Source organism: Leptopilina boulardi, unplaced genomic scaffold (assembly GCF_019393585.1).
Source record: "Leptopilina boulardi isolate dan_hultmark-lab unplaced genomic scaffold, ZJU_Lbou_2.1 LbouV2_325, whole genome shotgun sequence".
Lineage (NCBI taxonomy): Eukaryota > Metazoa > Arthropoda > Insecta > Hymenoptera > Figitidae > Leptopilina > Leptopilina boulardi.
Window position 1 is genome coordinate 3,381,927 of NW_026137891.1, and position 16,459 is coordinate 3,398,385.

Sequence of the window (16,459 nt, forward strand, 5' to 3'; positions counted from 1 at the left end):
TCCTATAGAAAAGAACAAAATATAAAAAATTATGCTTCTTTTATTAGCGCTTGAAAAAATAATTAGAAAATTAAATATTAATAAAATTTGAGTACCTTTTTTAAATAAACCATCTAATATAAATATATATATCAAAATTATGGAGAATGAACAGTGAGAAAAATAAAGACAGGATAACGTAATTTTGCAAAAAAGATTTACCTTTCTTTTTTTTAAAGTTCCATCAGAATCTTTTTTATATTTGCTTCTCTAAAAAAAGGAAGCTAAAATTCATTTTCCAATATAGTTTTTTACTTTATCTATACTTGAAGTTAATAATTGCGACAAAAAATATAACAAAATTCTTCTGAGAAAAATTCTCAGTTTTTTTTGTTTTGTACATTCTTTGCACCCAATAAGCATCAGATAATAAATCAGGTACTCATAAATAAAATTGCAAAAGAAGAGACGGCTTAGATGACAAAAATTTCGAAATATTTTCTGTATCAGAAAAAAAATGAAGTGTTTTTAACAATTCTAGACGCAAGTTGAGAATTGAAATTGACGTCGAGATCAAATATAACATTTACTTTAGTAAATATTTTACTTTAAAGGGTAAATTTTTTTTAAACTTCCATAAATGAAGTTATTATCTTCAATCAACTTGACATGTTAATCAAGTTTAATATTTCAAATTAGCGCTCATTTATTTTTGAGTTCTTCTTTTTTGCTTTTTGTTTGTATTTATATTATTATCAGTTGGAGGTAAGATAATTCCATGTAGACGGAAAAATGAAGGATGCTTTTGAATCAGTACATCAATAATACTGAAAACGTTTATTACCTGAAAAATAAAATGAAAGGAAATAATGTACAAAAATAAAATTTGATTAAATTATTTGTAATTATTAGTTATATTTACTATTATATTATTATTGTTTAGAATGTCATACCTGTTGTAAGCCTGTTTTTTTCCAATTAAGTTTCATAGTAGGCGCAGAATGTTCTACTGAATATTCGGCAGAAACTTCATCTTCAATATCAGAAATATAAATTCGAGTTTTTAATCCTACGTCAATGATAATCACATCAATGCTTCGATCCTTAACATCCATAACAACTGCTTGTGCATTTGTTGGACCTCTTAATTCAAGCAAAAAAGTAAAATACAATTCAGTGCTCTGTTCCTGTGCCACTTTTGCTGAATATTTCTTTACGTTGCAATTCGTTGCTAATCTAAATACAAAAAAATTATCAATTAATAATAATTTTTTTTATAATATTAATTCAAAACTATAGTGTTTTTTTTTTGTAATTTGAGTAAAAAGAGAAAATAAAAACAAGTTTTACTTGGCGCACAAGGCAGAGTTCCACTTTGGAGATAAAGGAAGATTTTTAATCGATGCATGTAATAATCGATGAACAATACAATCAGGATAACGTCGAATTGGCGATGTGAAATGTGTATAGAAAGGTACACTTAAGGCATAATGCCTTAAATCGTCCACGTTTTTTATTGAATTAGAACATCTGTAAATTGCCCTCTAAAAAATAAGAAAAACGTTTTTTTTTTTTGCAAATTTAAATTATTAATAATTTAATTAAATTTTGTTATTCTATAAATAAAAATTCTTACCGTCATAGACTTTGCGCAAAGTGAATTTATTACCAACATTCTACTTTTAGTTGCAAAATTTGACGATGACTCAACGTCACAATCTGTTAAACTTTGTTGCAAAGCACCAGATGATTCAATATCAAGAATTACGCCAAATTTTACAAGCATATCACGAGTTTGTGTTAAAATACGATTCGAAGGCTCCTTGTGACTTCGAAGTAAAGCAACTTCCGGCATTGTGTCATAAATTTGCTTAGCTACTGACATATTAGCTAGTAACATAAATTCTTCAATTAGCCTGCAAGATGAAAATCATTAAATAAATTTTTAAAATTGAATCAATTATTGATTATAATTTAAATTTCTTGTCTCTATTTATTTACTAGTTACCTATTACTGTCCTTGTTTTCTTCAATAAAACAAGAAAACGGATATCCAGTTCTAGGATCAAGTGTAATCATCAATTTTGGTTGATCAATTCTTAAAGCTCCGGCAGCAAATCGTCTATCACGCATTTGCAATGATAATTTATATAAATCATTTATAATATCGCATAATTGTGTACCGTCATGTTCACCTTTAACAATTAATTGAGAATCCATAGACCAATCAATTAATGGATTATCAATCATTGCCTGTGCTTGATCATAACTTAATTGACAACATGAATTAATGACAGTTTTTGCAAATCGTTGTCTAACAACTTCGGCCGATGGTGTCATTTCCCAAATAACAGAAAATGTAAGTTTATCTTGTCCAGGTTTAAGTGAACAAATTTCACACAATTGTTTTGGAAGCATATGAAATACATTGTCAACAAGATAAACAGTTGTTGCACGTTCTGACACTTTTTCATCTAACGCCGTGAATTCTTTTAAATAATGAGTTACGTCAGAAATATGAACGCCCACCTGGAAAATTGAATTGAATTATTAAAATTAAGAAATTAAATCAATTTAAAAAAAAGAAAATTAAATTTTTACCTCATAGTTGCCATTAACTAATAATTGACAAGAAACTGCATCGTCTAAATCTTGAGCAGTCGCAGGATCAATAGTGAAAATACAATGATTGCGCCAATCCTCTCGTCCTTCTAGATCCTGTTCAGTAGGAATATAATTCCCAGGAGGAAGCCCTTTTAGCATACCATCATCAAATGGATTTACATCTAAATCATTTTCAAGAAGAATAGCATCTGTTTCTATCCTTAAATCGCCAGTATTACCAACGCTTTGTTTCAATCTCCTAGAATTCGAAAAAAAAACCTTTTTATAATTTTGATACATACTTAAATTTTTTTTTATAAATAAAAACTTACCCAAAAGCAAATCCGGGTTTAATCCAAAAATTAATTTTAGCTAAGAAAAGTGTATTCTCAAGAGATTTAGGATTTTCGTGAAAAATTGGTGGTAAAATTTGTGGATTAGTAATTTTCATAAAAGGAACACGTGAATCACGTGGTTGAAATATAATTCCCGATTGATTTTTCTTAATAAATCCAATTGCTTTGCGTGGATGATTTTTTTCGAGAATACAAACAATAACACCAGTCTTTTGTATTTCATTTGTTGAATGTGTATGCCATTTGTCCTCGGGATTTATTGAAACAACCACTAAATCACCTTCGAGTGCACGATTTCTATCACGAATTCCAACAATTAAAATATCCATCTCATGTCCCGATACAGAAACATAAGCATGTTTGTAAAATTTTATATTTATACGAACGTATCCTTCGACAAAATCTGGATTATCTTTAGATTGATTTTCTAATAATTTGACAACTTCCTGTTTAGCAATATAGGGAGGAAATCTCTCTTTTTCTGGATCTTTTTTCTCCTTATTATTCTCTGGACTGGAAGACTCACCATTTTCTGATTTTATTTTTATCTGTGAATTAGATTTTTTGTCTGATTTTGTCTTTTTACGAAGATTAGAACTAGTGAAAATTCTCCTATTTTGTTTCTTTACTGTCACATTTTCAATACAATTTTCTGCATCTTTAATTTGAATTCGACTCAATTCATTTGATATAATATTTTCTAAAATTTTTGCTTTATTTTTTTGTGATCTTCTTGTTCGTTTCTTTTTACCTTCAGAAATTGATCCTTGCTGTAAAATGTAAATAAAAATTATAAGAACAATAAAAAAAGAATTAATTAAAATATGTTTTTTTTTAAAGACTGACCTCTTGAGAAGAAATTGCAGTTGCATTAAATTCAGCTGCAACAATTTGTGGAGTTTCTAATAAATTATCTTCATCAGTTTGAAGTGAAATAACTTGTGCTTTTATTGAAACTTCATTGGTTTGAATGGAAATAGTTTTTTGGCTCTGAATGACATTTTTCTTTTTTCTCTGCCTTTTTAAAATTTTTGGCAATTTTTTCGAGTCATTGGTTTCTGCAATCATATGATTTTTTTCCTCATGTTGAATTGAATTATGTTCTTTACATACATCTTGAGTTTGTAAACTTTGACTTTGAACTTGATTTTGCTGAGGATTTTTATTTTTCCTTTTCCTCTGTTTCTTGCCATTTTTGGACACTGTATTCCAATCACTAGATTCTACCACCATTTGATGAATTTCGGCATTTTTCTCAACAAAAGGAGCATGATTTAAAGGAATTTTCGGTCGTCTTAGTGATTTTGATTCAAAAGAACCGGATAGATCAAGAAATGAGGAAAAAATTGCTGACAGATCACTATCATTAGGTTCTGAACTTTTTTTTACACCTCGATTTCCACGACGACATTTTAAATTGTTCCCTTTTGAAATTATTTTATCTGACATACTTGATTTGACAAGAAGAAACGCAATATAAACAATGTATTTGATTAATATTTTTTTATCTTATTTCCAGAATTGATGATGTATATGTATAATCAAAAGAATCAAGTGATATTTGCGACGATTAATGATTAAATTTCACTATTTGTCATAATTAATATTAAGACTTTATTTATCAAATTGAACAATGAACTTGATACTGTAATTTTGTATTTTTATCTCTTTGTTTTGTAAAAAAATTTAGGTTGGGAAATCAGCTGATTGATTTGTCAATTGTAATAGCTTCTGATTGGTGGGAATATTTAAGTGTAATTCACATGGATAATAAATTTCTTTAATTTTTTTTTCTCACAAAAACAGAAAGAATTCAGTGCTTTTAGAAAGAATAAAATTCATTGTTTTACATTTATAAGTAAATAATTAATGTTTTTTTTTATTACAAAATGTGATACATAATAAATTCTTTATCTGGAAAAATGTAAACAAATTCAAATAAGCAGTTGGTAGTACTAATTAATTTTTTTCTATGTTGCATGCCTTTACTATTCTTTATATTAATAAAAAGGTTAATTAAAAACATAATAGTCTGTTAATTAGATTAAATTGGTTAATTTATAATAATATTGTAATACATTTTTAAGAAAGTAGTTTTTATTGTCAATCGTTTAAATGAACGAAAAATAAAAACGAAACAAGAAACAAATGCGCATGTCACATAGCCATACGACAAGCAACCATTTTGAATGAATTCTTCGTGGCTTCCTGTATCCTGTTAGGACTTGTGCATTTCGTTGAAGGAATTTTACAGCAAAACGCGACTTGCATTAAGCATTTTCCCATTAGCATTGTTTCAAAATTATCTTAAATTGTACTTAAACAATTTGTGGTCAAAACCTTCAATAAAGGAAAGCTGTTGACAATTTTCAAATAATATCAACTAATTCTAAAGGTAAGTTAGATTTTCGTTATTTTCCGACATTATGCAGCAGGTAAATAATCTTTTTTTTTTACTTAGGAACGCTTTCTTTTTTTTTTTTTTTTTGATAAAATCAGTAATGAAAGTACAATTGAGAACTTGATTTTAATTAATTTCACATCATAACAGAGCTTTTACTTTCTGATGCGACAAATTGAAATTACTGTCTAAAATTTCTATCATCCGCAATAAACAGAAAATCCAATGATTCATTGTCTATATAGCTTTGTACATTTAACCTTGGAAACAACACAAATTTATTAATAATTTCTCTTGGCAATTAATGTTCTTTGTTTTGGGAAAACAGTATTTAACAAATTAGATTAAAGAAATATAAATTTTCCACTAAATAAAATGTAATATTTTAGAAAAAGCTCCACGTCGCCACATTTATTAGATCTGTAAATATCGTCAATATGATAGTAATTAATTGAAAAAAAAAATTCCCCGTGACAATAGACTTATTTTGGTTTTAAAAAGTAATTTGCATTTTAGTTTGAAATCTTATGTTTACAAAAACAATATTAATAGGGATTTTATATTAAATTAATAATATTATAAATTTTATGTGTTGAAAATTAAACTTGAGTTAATTAATTTTTTTTTTTTGTTTTTATTTATTGCAGATGCCGAATATAAAATTACAAAGTTCTGATGGGGAAGTATTCGAGGTGGACGTTGAAATTGCAAAATGTTCAGTTACTATTAAAACTATGTTGGAGGATTTAGGTATGGATGAAGATGAAGAGGAAGTTGTTCCATTGCCTAATGTTAATTCGGCGATTTTAAGGAAGGTGATTCAATGGGCAACTTATCACAAGGACGATCCTCCTCCTCTTGAGGATGATGAGAACAAAGAAAAACGAACAGATGATATTAGTTCGTGGGACGCAGATTTTCTAAAGGTAAACTTTTGATTTGATTGATTTAAAAGAAAAATTTTTTGTCTTTACAATTAAAAATAAATTATCAATTTTTTTTTTTTTTTTTTTTTGATTGCAGGTTGATCAAGGTACACTTTTTGAATTGATTTTAGCTGCAAACTATTTAGATATCAAAGGTTTGCTTGATGTCACATGCAAAACAGTTGCTAATATGATTAAAGGAAAAACGCCCGATGAAATACGTAAAACATTCAATATTAAGAATGATTTCTCATCTTCTGAGGAAGAGCAAGTTCGTAAAGAAAATGAATGGTGTGAAGAAAAGTAAATTTTTTCGTGCTGTGACAGTCAGAGAGAGAGAGAGAGATTATTTATTTAAGGTTCTTCTAGCTTTTTTTCCACTTATATTTCCAACGTTTCTTTTTTTTTCCTCTCTTCAGATCTGATTTATTTTCCACGTATCGCATAAAAAAAGGAAGACGATTTTTACACTCGTCATTTGTTGTAAATTCTTTGTAACACTTCGTCCGTTAGATAAATCATGATCCTGGAATTTAATATTCCCAACCTTACTATACATTGTTTCGTTTCTTTATAGTACAAGTTTTACTTTTAAAGTAAAATTAAATATTTTTATGGTAACCAAACAGGATGAGTGGACCAGTTTAATGTTATTAGCTTGATGAGTGTTTTAGCTATCATTAAAAAAAAAATCATTTTTAATATTATAATAATATCGAGTGTTTTAAAAAGTAATATATAAGTAGAGGAAAATAGTTTAAGATAATAAAAAGGCGATGGAAATTAACGGTATATATCTTCTGGTACACTCTACCTATTTGATTTTGAGTTAAAAATTGAATTTTTATTTGTCAATATTTAAGAATATTTCATCATTATTATATAACATAAATCTTAGTACTTTTAAGAAAATTACATTTATGTTTAAAATATTGTTTTCTCGACGATTTGACTTTTAAAAGTTATATTTAATCACTGAAGTAATTATATTTCAGAGATTGTTTGATGTTTCTTAAGAGCAGTAGATTGAAAATTTACCTTAGTTCGAGGTTTAAAATTAAAATAAATAATGCTAATACATTGTAAAATATGTGTTTTTATTTAAATATTGACAGTCCTAAATAATTTAACAAACAATTAAACGATTACATTCCTCTTTTTTTTAAATTCAAATTCAAATTTCCAATGTTTCGATTTAATTTGTAGAAATTTTAATAGATGGTGCTAAGAACTAACCTCAAATATGAAAAAAAAATATAAACAAACATGATGAAAAAATATAATAAGCGTTTGTATAATTTAATTATAAAATAATATTAATTTAATAACATTATAATCTATTAACAATTTAATATGGGTAAGTATTTTATTTATTTATTTACTAAACAAATATTTTTGTTTACATTTTGTTTTAAATTTTAGATTTAAATGCAAAAAGGTTTAAAGTTTCTGATGAAACAAATTTTAATTTATTAAATACAATGTGTAATAATTTTTTAATGAACAACATAGCAATAGAATTTCATGACGAGGATTTTATTAAAAAAATCACCTACAATGAAATAGAAAATACAAAATCGGAAATAAAAGATATTTTATTAAAAATTAATGGCTCACAATTTATAGCTATAGATTTGGAGATAGAGAATTTTTGCATTCCATCTTTAATTTTAGGGTATGTAGAATTTTAATTATTACTGTTAAAATTAATTTCAATTATCTACAATTTTTTAATTTTTCAGAATACTATCAACCGGTCGTGGTTTTTTAAATATTTCACCATTATCATCTTTGGATTTATGTTCTCGATTAAAAGTTCAGTATTTATTTACCAAAACTACAATTCCCGATGCAAAATTGATTCAACATTTAAATTGTCACGGAGAGAATATTCAATTAGTAAAATTAAAATTTACTCATCTTGAAGAGAGTTTTTATAAAAATTATTTTACCTACGCAATCACTACTTCAGGAACAACGGGTATTTCAAAAATTGTAAAAGTTCCTCAAGCGAGTATAATGTACAATATTTTCGATTTAAGGACTCGATTTTCCATTAATGAAAGAGATAAAATTGCACAACTTACGCCTCTGACTTTTGATCCATGTATAGTGGAAATATTTTTAGCATTATACAGCAATTGTACACTTTTCATGGCATCACGAAATTTACAAAATAATTCGAGAAAACTTTTGGAAATTATGGATCGTGAAAAAGTCACATTATTTCAAACGACACCATCTCTTTTATTTGGAAAATTTGCAAAAATTGACTTGAAACATGGAATATTAGGCGAAAGAAGTAATTTAAGAATTTTGTTACTTGGAGGTGAACCTTTTCCAAAAATCAGTGCTCTTGAAAGTATCAAAGACAAACAAAATAAAACGAGAATATTTAATATCTATGGAATTACGGAAATTTCCTGTTGGGCAAGTATCGTGGAATTTAACAAAGAAACAGAAAATGATATTTCTCATGGATTTTTGGGCGATCCACTTTTTGAGACACTTTTCGAAGTGAGAACTGAGGATGATAAAATTGTCAAAGAAGGAGAAGGAATTTTATTCATTGGTATAAATTTCGATAAAACTGTTTTTTTCACTATTGATGAAAAAATTCTTTTTGTTACTTAAATTACTTTTCAGGTAGCCAAAAAAGGATTTGTTTAATAGATGAGGAAATAAATGTAACTTCCCCGGTTTTTCGGAATACAGGAGATAAAGTTAAGGTACATAGTTAAACAACCAATTAATTTAATTTAACAAATTTTTTAATATTAATATTTTTCATTTTTTTCCAGATTGATAACACTAAACGAGTCTTTTATAAAGGAAGAAATAATAAAATAATAAAAAGATTCGGAAACAAAGTCGATCTAAGTAAATTAGAAAATGCTATTTTAAAATTAAAATCAATTCAAAATTGCTGTTGCATTTGGAATGAAAATGAACAAAAGTTACACGTCTGCGTCACACCAGTATTAAATTTCAAAGAAGAAAATATTCTAAAACTCGATCTGATGAGTCATCTACAAACACTTACAAGTATTTATCGTCCCGATGAAATTCATATAATCAACAATTTTCCACTCACTGAAAATGGAAAAATTTGCTATCAATCTTTAAAGAAAATTTGTATTGAGAAACATAAATTATTCAACAAAAACTTAGAAAGTATTTTTTCTAATCTATGGAAATTACTAGCCGGTTCATTTGAATGTGGTTTTATTAAATCAGGTGGAAATTCAGTTGCTGCATTACAAATTGTAAATTCCCTTTCGGAAAAATTCCAACAAGAATTTCCCGAACTTCTAGGATTGCTTTTGAACGATGCTAATTATTCCAATTGTCTCACGTATATTCAAAGCGAAATGAAGAAAAATAAAGAACAAGATAATTCAGAGCCTAGAATTGAAATTTTTCCCTCCTCCAGTAATAATGTTTCGAAAGAAAAGAAAAATTTCACAAAAAACAAATTCTTGGAAAGAAATGAAGAGAAAGGAAATTTAATTAATTACGAGGATGAATTAAACGATAAATGTTTATGGCAAAAATGTCGAGGTTTTACAAACGGCGAAGATAATGAAATAGAAAATGAGAAAGCGATTTGTTTGAAAAGAAAATTTAAATTTGAAATTATAAAATGTTTCGATTTGAAAAAATGTATAGATGCTTCTGCAACTATTTTTCAATATTCCAGGTGTTACAATTTTTAAATGTATTATATTTGAATGAAAATATTTATGTATTAGAAAAGTAAATGTAATCTTTTTTTTTACACAGTGGAAAGGTATTCGCAACAGTCGGCTCTCATTCGGGAATGATTATCACATTGGAAATAAATTCGAATTCATATGAGAATTACATTATCCAACTACCAGACAGAATTGAAGCATCGATTTTGGTTTTTGATCATTTTCGAGCTGTTGTTGGTGAGTGAAGCAATATTATTATTATTATTATACTGAAATTAATAATTAGATTTTTAAATCTTCAGGTTGTTATGATGGAAATGTATATTGTTTGAATCTCAAAAGTGGAGAGATTTTTTGGAAATTTCAAACAGGAGATGCAATTAAATGCACGGCAATCACTTGTTTAGAAAAAAAGAATATTTTCGTCGGTTCTTATGATCGACACATGTATTGTCTCTCATTAGAGGTTTATATTTTATTAAGTTTTTGAATTAAATGTAAATTTTGAAAAACTCACATTTTAAAATATTTTGTAGAACGGATTAGAATTATGGAGAATGAAAGCAAGCGAGGGAAGTATTTCCGGAACAGCTCGTTTACATAATGAAACACAAAGTCTTTTCTTTGGAACTCTGAATGGAACTTGTGTCAGTTTAGATCAAGTTTCAGGTAATATCAAGTGGCAATATTCATTCTTGGATCCTGTTTTTTCAGCGCCAGCAATTCTCGAAACTGGAAACGTTATTATTTTTGCTAGTGTCTCTGGAAAACTTGCATGCCTCAATATTGAATCTGGAGAAAAGGTAAAAATTTCAAAAACATTCTTATATCAATTTTTTCTTTTCGAAAATATAATTTCATGTATTTTAGTTATGGACTTATACTATAAATGGAAATATATTTTCTCACCTGGTCACTGTGAAAAATCGAGAATCAATATTATTTGCAAGTAGAAATAAAATTCTTTATTATCTTGAATGTAATTTAAAACCAAATTTAAAATTCTCGTCAATGATGGAGAATTCAATTATTGCAACACCATGGTATGCAGAAAAATTAATTTTAATTGCCTGCATCGATGGTAGTTTACAAATTCTCGATTCGAATTCTGGAGAAATTCTCACCAGTTATAAACTTCCTGGAGAAGTATTTTCTTCACCTGTATTGTATCGAGATCTCATTATTGTTGGTTGTCGAGATAACAATTTATATATTTTAAAACTTTTCGATTCAAATTAAAAATAAATATATTTTAAATTAAAAATCCATTTGGTATCAAATTGAATTTTTTTTAAGGAACACTGAATGATAAGCATAAATATAAGAGAGAAAGTAGCACAATATGTTTTTATTTGTAAGGTTCTCGTATTACAGTAATCGCCATATCCTGAAAATGTTTCGCTTGGCGAAACGGATATTTTTATGTTTTGATAATTTGTGAGATTGTACGTTATGTTGATTCACGTGTAGCTAGAATTTTAGCTTTATTATGCAAGGGCGTGGAAGCACGGCAAAAACTTTTTTTTTTAATTATTCAGACACAGTAAACATGCTTTTCTTTTTTTTTTTTTTTCTTTTAATAATAAACAATTAACGACAATTATCACGACACATTTATGAAAAAGCAAAAATTTATTATTGTATATTATAAGCTTTTACGAAAGAGAAAAATGCTTCAATAATATTTGTTAAAGTTTGTAAAATTGATAATGCTTCGTACTTTTTCGGCCCAGTTTTTCGCCACATTGCACATTCACACATATCACAAATAATTTTTCATATTCTTTTTATTTGTGTTTAACGTACTTTCCCCTAATTCTAAAATAGTTTTTCCCATAGCACATGCAGCCCGTATTATAATAACCATTCGATTCTGATAAGATTCTTATAACATTACATTATATAATATATACAATATTATTATATATAATAATATAATTTTATAATAATAATAATATATTATAATATATAATAATAATGCATAATGTATAATTATTATAACATTATAAGTGTACATTGTTTGTATAAAGTTTAATATAGTATACAATTTGTATACAGATTTTTTGCAGTTTCTTTACAATGATAATTACTATGATGATAATAATAATAATAATAGTAAATAATAATAATAATGCTAGGTATGACAATAATTTAGATCATTTTCTAAACGAAGGCCTGCTGTCGTTACGATCGTAATTGTTTAAAAACGACGGCTTGAAGAAAAATTCATCGTTTCTAAATTTGGATTATTTTTTTTTTAACGAGATCGTTCACTTAGGAGGTACTTGAATAAATTTCCTTTCTCTCTTTCTTTCTTTCTTTCTCTCTCTTTCTCTCGTATCGGTCACACTCATAATAGACAATTCGTTTACATTATGTATAACCAGTATAACATTCGTTAGTTAAAATATGGTACATTTGCAATATCTTCGCTTAGATGCGCGTCAACACTTGTACTTTCTTCTTAATGTTATTTTTTTTTATTGTAAGACTTTTTAGGTAAGAAGTATTGATTTGAGATGTTGGAAATTCCTGTATTTGACCTCTTTCTCTTTTTCCCCTCTCCCTCCTCTTTATCTCGTCGCCCTTTTGTTCGTTAAATGCAATTACTTTTTTTTTGGACATATTGCCAAATTTATTCTTCTCTTCCTCTAAACTTAAAAATATATTGACATTGAGAATTGTTTCTCAATACAATTATTTTTTTTTAACTTAAAAAATATATTCCCTAAAAAATCTTTACCTAAACCCCCATTTTTTTATTTTGAGGATGTAAGAATTTTGTGGAATTCTTAGGCTCCGCTCGCAGCAACTTGAGACACAAGAGAGCGAGTTTTTTTTTTTCTTTACACAGTATAGTACGAGATGTTTTTTTTTTTGTCAAAAATTTTTTCTTTATTCAATAGACCAATTTTGGGCTTTTTTCATTTTTTCTTACAGTTACTGATCCTCGTCACCGAGTTCATGTTTCACTTTATTCAAATCAAATTCTTCGCCAGTGGCGCGTTTAAAAATGTCGAGGACATCAAGGCAAGTTGTCTCAAAGTGTGTCGTGGCATCATAACTTTCCGAAACAAAAATTTGACTATTAATACCATCGTCTGTCGGTACAAAATAATCAGAAATCGATACAAATTTCTGTTTAATTGGTCCCAATAGATCGAGACCGGGTTTTATTTCAAGTTCAGGATTATCTGTCTCCACAGTTGTGGAAACCATTGCAATAAACCAACCCTTCGCAGCAACTTGATGTGTGTGCGAAACCATTGACACATAAATGTCAGAATGACGTCCCACCTTTAATAATTTATTTTAATTAATTTTTTTTTATATAAATTTTGAGAAATTAAAACATTAAAAAGAAAAATCTTACCTGTTTTTGGGGTATGATGATTTGAGTTGACAATGCATCACCTGTATTTGAAATTGGATGATCCATCAAACAAATGCATCTAATGACTTTGCCATTTCGTTTTATGCGATCAGGCACATAGGTGGGATCACAGAAAACTTGTTTGCACTTAGCTATTTCGTCTCCTGAACGAACGCCTACAATCTAAATTAAAAAACAAATAGTGAAATTTTAATAGGAAACAAAAACAAAAAATGTGAAACAATACACAAAAAGAGAATATTTGATTTTAAACAAATTTCATTAAAATAACTGAAACAAAATTAATATAAAATTGAAAAAGAATAAATTAAATTTTAAAAAAACTCTGCTAAATACTGCAATTAAGAATAAAATATTTCTAAATAAATTACCTTTCCATTTTCTACGACTATTTCATCAATCGGCTTGTCTAGCATGTAGGTTCCTCCATAAATGGCACTTAGACGTGCAAATCCTTGAGGAAGTTCCCCTAAGCCATACATTGGATAAAGATATGGCGATTTTCCATAACGGGCTAAACTATCACTGTAAAGTTTTATCTTACGAACCGTATTTATTGCACTTCTTCCAATATAATCGTCGTCCCTGAAAAGACATATTATACATTTAGAAATTAATCTCTCCAAAACAGTTTAATTATGATTTAAGCGAATAATTAATTTTTAAAAAACGGAAAAATTATTAAATTTACATGGATAAAAAAATTAATTGAACTGTTTACTGTTTATTTTTTTAATTACCTGTAGAGTGCAAGAGCGTGTCCAGTAAAATCCTGGGTATTTTTATCAAGTTTAAATTTATTGTAAAGTGCGCTCATACTATTGCTGAATGGATCAAAACCATCCCATGTTTTAGGATCATCCTCTTGCATATTTTGCACCCATGTAAGAAAACTTTTGAAGCGTCTCTTTTCAAACATTCCCATTAAATCACTTGACAATGCCTCAGCTTGATCAATTGGCACTTTGGCAATTTTTCCCGATTTATCGGATTTATAGACATAAGAACCTTCGATGCACTTGAATTCTAAATAACGTGTTACGCCAGTGTGAATTAAAAGTTTCACCAAAATTCCATTTGCCATTAAAAATTTAGGAATTAAATCCACATTCCAATCACGTCCTCGACCATAACTCTCGTCCGGTGGTGGTGTATTAAATTTGCTGCAAAAAAAAGGAAACAATTTAAAAATTTATTATTAATTTTAATTAAAAATTCATTTATAATCATTCTTTTTTGTGTAATTATATTATACAAAATCAAATTATACATTGCAAGTGAAATCAGTAAGGAGTAAAATTCTATTTTGAAATTAAATTGAGCTGTTTCTATTTTAAATGGAAAATGTCATTTCAACGTTTTAAATTGATATTTTCTGGTAAAGATAGATGAAGTTTCTGCTTTGATGCAATTGAATGGAAAGACAAGAAATTGTCTATAGATAAAATTATTTGCTTTCCCTACAACGAAAATCGATTATAATATAGTTATCGAGGAATTTGAATTAAATTTAATTTTAAACGAAATTATCGACAAAATGAACGAAAATTAACTTTTTCTTTTTTCTAAAGGTAAATAAAATTATTATAAAAAGAAAAATAAATCTTAACTATATTATCATATGATAGTTTGCATATGGAATAGTTTTTTTTTCTCTCTCGTATCTCTGAGGAAACTTGATATAAGTATAGAGTAATCATGAAAATTTTGTAGCATTACATTATAGTCGCATCTCATTAAGTGAATGATTAGTAAAAAACGGACACAAAATGTGACAGCTGCTTTCGTCGCGTGCGCCACTGCCGTTGATAGAAAGTACATAATGTAATTTCTGGGTCGCAAGGGATCCAACAGTATCGAGTAAATACATCGCGCAATATCCAACAAACCAAGCTGGAAATTCGATTACGCATGGCATGAGGGAGATATTTCCATGCACAAATGATAACCTTGTAAAATAAAAGGAAAAAAAAAAATTGACCAATTTTTAAACAAACTTGAGAGAATGGGATTTGCCACGTTCGATCGAATAGGGCGGACCCCTTCCCCCCAGGGTTTGGAAAGAAATAGCTTCTTACTCTGTTGATCATTCTCATTTAATTAAATCTCTATTCTCATAAAATCAATGATTCGTAAAAGTTTGTTTGCCATCTTCTTTTCTATTAGAAAATAAAAACCATTATATGCACAGGGCTCAACGAGAGTAAACAATTTTTTTTTTTTCGTGCCAATCAATAAAATGTAATATATCGGAAATAAAAGTTTAGATTACAGACACGTTGTCCTTGAGCACGCGGTGGATGAATTGATAAAATGACCTTACCTGAAGAGATCTTCAAGGGGCGTGATGGAAGCAGATTCGCCACCGTAGTACTTGTTGCGGTCGACGTGTAGCACTTTTTTTCCGCTGACAGACAGCATTCCCGAGAGGATGCATTCCTTGAGACCGGTGCCGAGAACAATAGCGTCGTATTCCTCATCCATGGTGAATTAATCAATTGCGAAATCACAATTTCTTTAGATGAATTCAATGAAAAATTCTTGATGATAATTGAATGGCTGTTGTGGGGGAGAGGAAAAATTCGAGAAGCTTAGTTTGTGCACCACAAGACTATTACACAGAGACTATTATGCCGGAACGGAAGACCCTCCTTCTGCTTTGATGCTCTTCGTCGCTGGCTACGTCAATCACAATCCCTAGAGCATCACCCCCTTACCCCGCCAATCTTCACCAACGCGCGCACCTTCTTTCCAGCTGTCAATTGACTTGAAACTACACCGCAGTTTATTTCCACAAAACTTTATTTATAATGAAAAGTTTATTTAATTTCAAAGATAATTTTAATATTTTATTTAAAGCTTACCTTTTAATTAAAGATAAAAATTTGAACAATAGGTTACCACTTGTCAGATTATCAACAATTGATCTATGATATAACACAGCAAAAACCCTAGATCTTGAACTTTCATACAAGCAAATGAAATAGAATATATTTCCTCCTGTTAATTAAATATATTTTTTATATTTTTAATTAACCTGGTCACTTTTATCTGCAGGAATAATTTAGAATTAATAAATTTGAGGTTAAATTAAAACGTTTATA

At 28.2% G+C, this 16,459-nt stretch overlaps 4 protein-coding genes across 4 annotated transcripts; 2 read left to right on the forward strand and 2 right to left on the reverse strand.

Moving 5' to 3' along the window:
• Positions 1–22: 22 nt before the first annotated feature.
• On the reverse strand, positions 23–4,636 carry LOC127284796 (DIS3-like exonuclease 2). The gene is made up of 8 exons (XM_051310467.1): positions 3,786–4,636; positions 2,916–3,709; positions 2,581–2,842; positions 1,988–2,508; positions 1,616–1,895; positions 1,330–1,523; positions 933–1,215; positions 23–823 (listed from the first exon to the last, which is right to left on the reverse strand). Exons 1-8 carry the CDS (start codon positions 4,386–4,388, stop codon positions 686–688), a joined length of 3,075 nt encoding a protein of 1,024 aa, XP_051166424.1. The 5' UTR covers positions 4,389–4,636; the 3' UTR covers positions 23–685.
• Positions 4,637–5,117: 481 nt separating this feature from the next.
• LOC127284798 (S-phase kinase-associated protein 1) lies at positions 5,118–7,354 on the forward strand. The gene is made up of 3 exons (XM_051310470.1): positions 5,118–5,334; positions 5,988–6,266; positions 6,364–7,354. The coding sequence occupies exons 2-3, from the start codon at positions 5,988–5,990 to the stop codon at positions 6,571–6,573; spliced, it is 489 nt and encodes a 162-aa protein (XP_051166427.1). The 5' UTR covers positions 5,118–5,334; the 3' UTR covers positions 6,574–7,354.
• Positions 7,355–7,497: 143 nt separating this feature from the next.
• Positions 7,498–11,538, forward strand: LOC127284785 (beta-alanine-activating enzyme). The gene is made up of 9 exons (XM_051310448.1): positions 7,498–7,623; positions 7,689–7,941; positions 8,009–8,838; positions 8,913–8,995; positions 9,068–9,966; positions 10,050–10,198; positions 10,264–10,427; positions 10,498–10,764; positions 10,832–11,538. Exons 1-9 carry the CDS (start codon positions 7,620–7,622, stop codon positions 11,198–11,200), a joined length of 3,018 nt encoding a protein of 1,005 aa, XP_051166405.1. The 5' UTR covers positions 7,498–7,619; the 3' UTR covers positions 11,201–11,538.
• On the reverse strand, positions 11,283–16,391 carry LOC127284786 (rab GDP dissociation inhibitor beta). The gene is made up of 6 exons (XM_051310449.1): positions 16,220–16,391; positions 15,679–16,128; positions 14,096–14,518; positions 13,727–13,940; positions 13,335–13,517; positions 11,283–13,258 (listed from the first exon to the last, which is right to left on the reverse strand). Exons 2-6 carry the CDS (start codon positions 15,837–15,839, stop codon positions 12,902–12,904), a joined length of 1,338 nt encoding a protein of 445 aa, XP_051166406.1. The 5' UTR covers positions 15,840–16,128; positions 16,220–16,391; the 3' UTR covers positions 11,283–12,901.
• Positions 16,392–16,459: the final 68 nt, after the last annotated feature.

Coding starts and splice junctions, on each gene's coding strand:
- LOC127284798 (XM_051310470.1), top strand. CDS start 5,988: ATGCCGAATATAAAATTACAAAGTTCTGATGGGGAAGTATTCGAGGTG. Junction 6,267..6,363: donor GGGACGCAGATTTTCTAAAG/GTAAACTTTTGA, acceptor TTTTGATTGCAG/GTTGATCAAGGTACACTTTT.
- LOC127284785 (XM_051310448.1), top strand. Junction 7,942..8,008: donor ATTCCATCTTTAATTTTAGG/GTATGTAGAATT, acceptor TTAATTTTTCAG/AATACTATCAACCGGTCGTG. Junction 9,967..10,049: donor ACTATTTTTCAATATTCCAG/GTGTTACAATTT, acceptor TTTTTTACACAG/TGGAAAGGTATTCGCAACAG.
- LOC127284786 (XM_051310449.1), bottom strand. CDS start 15,839: ATGGATGAGGAATACGACGCTATTGTTCTCGGCACCGGTCTCAAGGAA. Junction 13,518..13,726: donor TAGTCGTAGAAAATGGAAAG/GTAATTTATTTA, acceptor TTTTTAATTTAG/ATTGTAGGCGTTCGTTCAGG. Junction 13,259..13,334: donor TCATCATACCCCAAAAACAG/GTAAGATTTTTC, acceptor AAATTATTAAAG/GTGGGACGTCATTCTGACAT.
- LOC127284796 (XM_051310467.1), bottom strand. CDS start 4,388: ATGTCAGATAAAATAATTTCAAAAGGGAACAATTTAAAATGTCGTCGT. Junction 3,710..3,785: donor CTGCAATTTCTTCTCAAGAG/GTCAGTCTTTAA, acceptor TACATTTTACAG/CAAGGATCAATTTCTGAAGG. Junction 2,509..2,580: donor TAGTTAATGGCAACTATGAG/GTAAAAATTTAA, acceptor TCAATTTTCCAG/GTGGGCGTTCATATTTCTGA.